The sequence below is a fragment of the Aricia agestis genome, chromosome 18 (assembly GCF_905147365.1).
Source record: "Aricia agestis chromosome 18, ilAriAges1.1, whole genome shotgun sequence".
In the NCBI taxonomy this organism is placed as follows: domain Eukaryota; kingdom Metazoa; phylum Arthropoda; class Insecta; order Lepidoptera; family Lycaenidae; genus Aricia; species Aricia agestis.
Genome location: NC_056423.1, coordinates 14600719 through 14606413, shown reverse-complemented (window position 1 = coordinate 14606413; position 5695 = coordinate 14600719). Strand labels below are relative to the sequence as shown.

Here is a 5695-nt window from a genome sequence, read left to right as displayed (position 1 = left end):
GTTGGCGACGACAAACCCCTGGCCCTTGGTTGTCTTCCTTGATGTTGGAGGTACAATTCCGGGGCCAAACACTAGAGCGACCGTTGAGTCCGCGCTTCCCACCCAGTCATTTCTGGGGAGCATGCAGTACGGCTCCGACACGAACGCTAGGTCAATTGACCACTGCGCCATATTTTGAATCATAAGATCCTGCGCCTGGGCGCAGTGATTCAAATTGCCCTGCAGAAATCGGTGTGTAGCCGTTATTGCTGCTCCATCTGGGCCACTCCTGGTTCAGTAGCCACCGTAGGTGTTGTGGTGGACTTCTGAGGTGCATTGCTCTTTTTAGAGCGTTTTCTCTTCTTATTGGGCGCTTCTTTGCCGCAGACTTTGCTGCCAACGCTGTGGTCCGCCGGCTTTCCACTCGCTGCGCAAAGCGCACAATGTTGTGCATTTTCACATTGTGCAGCTGCGTGGCCCGGCTGGCCGCAGCGGAAGCAGAGCCCGCTTCGGTCTACTTCATTCGGGCACGTCGCTCGGGTGTGCCCGGTCGCATGGCATTTGTAGCACCGCATAGGGCGCGAGGTCAGCAGCACTACGCGCACCACGGTCCACCCTACGTACACCCTTTTATTGGGCGCCGTGACCTTCTTCGCGGCTTCGACCGGGCACTTTACCCACGCCATTCCGCGTCCTCTTCGGTCCCGCTTTATCTCGCCGACCTTTACGTCGGCAGCAGCACACTCACCTGGCAGAGCTATAGCTTGTGCTATCTCTGTTGCGTTGGCGGAGTCGTCGAGTCCATGAATTCGCAGCTCGACGCATTTTTGAGGTCGGGAGATGCGAACCTCTTCGCCTTCCATCACCTCTCTTAACTTCTCCGCCAGTTTGTCCGCCCTCTCTTTGCAGTCCGCGCCCGAGACCTCGTACAGACGAGCCCCGGTCATGGCCTGTTTGAACCTCATCAGAGGCATGTCCAACGCAGCAAAGTCCAGCCGCTGTTTAGCCTTCTCGAGGACGTCCTTGTAGGAGACGCCTCGCTTTTCGGCTTCAGGCTGCAGTGTTAGCACCACTGCTGCCGATTTGGGAACGCGGAGTTTGTCTCCCTTCTTTTTCTTCTTCTTTTTAGACACCTTTTCCTTTCTATCTTTCCCTTCCTTTGGTGCCTTTCCCTTCTTTCTAACCACCTCTGTCCAGTCCTGTTGTGGTGGTGCTGCCGATGTTGAAGGGGCGTCGCGTCTCGCGGCTGCCGCTTCTGCAGCGGCAGCAGACTTCTTAGTCTTTTTCTTCTTTTTCAGGGCCGGGCCCGGGTTGAGCGGAGGCGACAGGGTCGACACCGCGGGCTCCGACACCGCTGCCGTCTTCGGGGTCTTCGACGCAGACGCTGATGGTGCGTCTTGGACCTGCTCTTGCCTCTTGTCCGCGGCAAGGGGCGGCCGGATTCGCGGCTGTGGTAACAGTCGCGCCTCTAGGCCTTCGAGCCGCGCGTCCATGCGGGCGCTCGATACGGCTATCGCTTCCCGCACTGCCTTTGCCAGCATTTCTTCCAGCGCCGGCGCCGGAGGGGCGGGCGGGGGCCGCACATTTGTCAACTCACGTTTGAGCGTCGTGAGTTCTGCCCGAAGTTCTGCGAGGTCCCTGGAGAGGCGTTTGTTCGCTGCTTCCAGGGCCCTCGTCTCCTCTGTTTTGGAGTGCCGCAGCAGCTCCGCAGTCGCCTCTTGAATCGCCCTCGTCGCCTCCTTGAGATGCTTGACGAAGGGGCCACTGAGGTTCTTGGACTTCGAGGCCACCATGCTGATGACCTCTAGGCTCTTGGTGATGGTTGAACCTAATTTGGCCGAAGTCACCTCCTCCTCTTCTCCGTCTGTCATTGTCACGTCTGAGTTTCTGGAGGCTTCCGACAGCCGGTGGGACCGTTGCTGCGGAAGCTCCTTTGCCATATCCGAGACAAGCCGCTCTGCTTCTGCCTGTTGAGCCTTACGCTCTTCCAGTCGCTCAGCGGCGGCCTTTTCCAGCTTTGTCTGGTGAAAACCGACGTATTGGCCGGTTGTGGGCGGCCTACCCCTGCCGCGCTTATTACACCGCGGGGCGGGTGCGCCCTTTCCCTTGTCCGAATCGTCTTCAACGTCACTTCCACGCCTCTTGCGGAAGTGCCGTCTTATCTGTTCCCTCTCCTTTTCGGTCTGAGAGTTGGTCGTCTCATGACCGCTCTCGCCATCGTCTGAAGTTCCTTCTGAACCGAAGAACTTGCTGCTCTTGATGGAAGCGGGCGTTGTCGCCCGTGATCCTCCTTCCGCATCCTCAAACCGCTCTAGATGTACGACCGGTATACGTGGATCAAGCTTTAAGGTGTTATTAGCTTGTCTCGTTCCTACTAACGTCGCCTTTGCGACCTCCTTCTCTCCCTCCATTGCAGCGGTGGCGCCCCCCGTATACATGGGCCAGACCCCCTCCTCTGAGGGGGTGCGGGATTCTCCAACATGGTTGGTACCCGCCCGGGGAATATTTTTCTCGTTGCAACTTTCCATGGTTCGATCAATTGGGGGTGAGTCTGCCCCACATCCTAGGTGCGTAGTTTCCGACTCGCCATGCACCCCGTCACCGGACGTCACCAGCTTAGGGTTCGGGGCCCACGGGCCCATCCATCACACAATCACTCACTGAATTTTTCACACAAACAAACAATAATGTAGAGAAGAGTACAACAAAAAATGAAAGATAGTGAAGAAAAGGTGGTGAAAGATAGGACAAATAAAATGAAACAATACAAAACAAGAGTATGGTACCAAAAAGCAGAGAAAGATAGTGAAAGACCGGCGTTCAGCCATCCTGAGTGCCTCACCCCGTGTAAAGGGCGGGGCGGCGCACCCAGGCGCCCAGGGACACGAACGTGGACGGACCGGTATCGCCCCCAACCTAACCTAACCTAACCTAACCTTTTTTTTTTTTTTTTTTTTTGAGGAGGGGAAATACGTTACGTATCCCCCGCCCCCTCGGGGGAAGGGGCGGGGGTATGTGGGACTCCCTACGAGAGGTCTACCCACTAAAACCCCCCCAGCCCTCCGTGAAGCGCCTAGTGCGGGAGGGACGGGAACCGCGGAGCGACTACAACTCCGCCCCTCCCAGCGCGCAGCCGCAACCGGCACCTTCTTCACGCGGCTTGAACCGCTGACCTCACCGAGAGCCCCCCGGGCTATAGGGGGGCTGTCTTCTCGGGACCCTTTATGCGGGCGGGGATCCCCCGATCGCCGCCCACGGGTCTAGGCCTCCATGTCCATCGCGGCAGAGACGGGCGGAGCCCGCTTGCCCTTAGGCTTCGGCTTTTGCCGAGCCTTTTTAGACGGGGCCTTCTCTTCTCCGGGGGCCGGCTTTTTAGCAGATGGGCATCTGCCCAGCACGTGCCCCCTTTCTACTTTGCCAGCGGTCTCGCACAGGGAGCAGTTAGGCTCTGCTGCCCCGCACTCCGCCGCCTTATGCCCCGGTTTCCCGCACCGGAAACAAGTCCCACTACGGTCCACCGGGCACTGGCACTTGGCAGCCACGTGGCCGGTGTCCTGGCAGCGGAAGCAGCGCGTCGGCCTCGCGGCCAGCAACGCCACCCTCGCTGACACCCAACCAATACGCAACCGCCCAGAGCTCGAGAGCTTCTTGGCGGCCGCGACTGGGAGCCGGATCCAACACGACCCGTCCCCCCGTGGCCCCTCTCTAATCGGCCCCGCCCGGACATCTCCGGCCTGGCACCCTCCTTCCAGTGCGACCGCCTCTACTACTTCTGCGGTCGTCGCGGAGTCATCGAGGCCGGCGATGCGCATCTCAGCGCTTGCCACCGGCCGTCCGACCTTCACCTCGGGTGGCAGGACGGTCCTCAGCCTCGCGGCAAAGGCGTCCGCCTTTTCTCTTGCGCCCTCGCCGGAAATCGCGAGGAGGCGCCCTCCAGTTCGGGCCCGGCGGAAGCGGACTTGCGGAATATCGAACTCCGCGATGTTCACCGCCCGCCGGGCCGTCTCAAGTGCCTTGGCGTACGTCAAGCCCGCCTTCACGGCCGACTCTTCGATGGTGAGAGCGACGGCCGCGGTGGCGGGGACGCGAAGCCTTGGCTTTCCCTTCTTCTTCGGGGCGGCTGTAGATGTTGTAGCCGCCCCTTTCTTCTTCTTGCCCTTTGGACCTACCGTGGTCCATGGGGCCTCCGTACGAGGGGAGCTGGTGTTCGCTCCCCCTTGTGTCGCTTCCAGAGCGGCCATAGACAGCCGCTTCTTCTTCCGGCCTTTCTTGGCCTTGGGCGCCTCGGGCGCGGCAGGGGCCTCTTGCGGGGCCGCTGCGGCGGCTGACTGCCGTTTCTTCTTTGGGGCCGGTTTCCCCTTGGCCTTCTGCTTCGGGGGCTCCGGCGTCACATCCGGTGGAGCCTCAACACTCTCGACGGGAGCCGGCGTAATACTCCGAGCTCTGTCCGCTGCGAGCGGAGGACGCAGTCGAGGCTCTGGAAGGAGCCGACTCTCCAGTCCAGCCAGCCGAGCGTTCAGCATGTTGCTGAAGGTCTCCACGTTAGATCGAGAGACCTCAGACAACAGCTGGCGCATGTCCTGCTCGGCCGGCTTCATCACCTGTCGGCGTAGCTCCTCTAGCTCTTTGCGCAAAGACTCCACTTCATTCTGGAGCCGCGCATTCTGAGCCTCGAGGGCCTTCATTTCTTCGGTCGCTCCGCGACTTCTCATTTCGGCGACGGTGGCGCGTATGTCGCTGACCGCCTCCTTGAGGAGACGTTGGAACGTCCCCTTGAGGTTGTTCGACTTCGCTGCGACCATGGAGATCGTTCCCAGCGAAGTCTCAACACATTGGGCCAGAGTGTAGTTGGTCTGCTCTGGCCTGTCTCCTTCCATGGCGGCGGGGCTTGCAAGGAGCGAAGAACGCGTCTCTCGCGCCGCCCTGGCCGCCTCGGCTACCTCCTCCTCGGCCTGGAGTCGAAGGGCCTCTTCTTTCTCTCTATTGAAATCGGCCTGCGCCTTTGCCAAGCCGACATATTGTCCGGTCGTTGGCGGGCGGCCGCGTCCTCTCTTGGCTTTTGGCACGGCCCCTTTGCTGAGGGGCGGTGTCACGTCGTCGTCAGAGCGCCTTTTACGGCGCGTCTTCTCCGAGAGTGCGGGCAAGCCCTCGGAGTCCAGCGATATGCCAGACATCTCACTGGAGTCCGAGAGCCAGTCCTCGCTGTCACATCCGGGATAGTCTCGTCCATGTTGGGAGACTCGACCACGAGGGGAGTCTCTACCAATGTCGTCTTTTCCGGTGCTTGGAGGCGGCATTTTCACGTCGCGTGTCAAGAGGACACGCGGCAGATCCTTGTCGCCTCTCAGTTTCTTCTTCTGCATCAACTTCAGCATCCGCTCAACGCCGTTGGGCTGCGGCTGACTGAAGTCGATGTCCTCGTCCGTTAGAAGCTCCGCCGCCGGCGTGGTAATGGGCGCCGGCTTCGGGCTGTCGCGCTTCTTCGCGCTGTCACTTCCTCCTCCTCCTAACGCCGCCAAAATGGCCCTCTGTCTCGCCGCTTTAGCGGCCTCCCCATCCTTGTTCACCGCCTTAGCGGCCCCCTCGTCCTTCCTCGCATTAGTTGGCCCCTCCGTATACACGGGCCGGCCACCGTCCGGAGACGGCGCATGGGATTCCCCGGCTCCTGAGGAACCGAGACCCACCCGGAGAATACTTTTGCTAATACGATCTGCCA

General features: G+C 60.4%; 1 protein-coding gene across 1 annotated transcript; it reads right to left on the bottom strand.

Moving 5' to 3' along the window:
- Window positions 1-3239: 3239 nt before the first annotated feature.
- Window positions 3240-5209, bottom strand: LOC121736266 (actin cytoskeleton-regulatory complex protein PAN1-like). Its single transcript, XM_042127350.1, has 3 exons — window positions 5189-5209; window positions 4149-5102; window positions 3240-3449 (listed from the first exon to the last, which is right to left on the bottom strand). The coding sequence occupies exons 1-3, from the start codon at window positions 5207-5209 to the stop codon at window positions 3240-3242; spliced, it is 1185 nt and encodes a 394-aa protein (XP_041983284.1).
- Window positions 5210-5695: the final 486 nt, after the last annotated feature.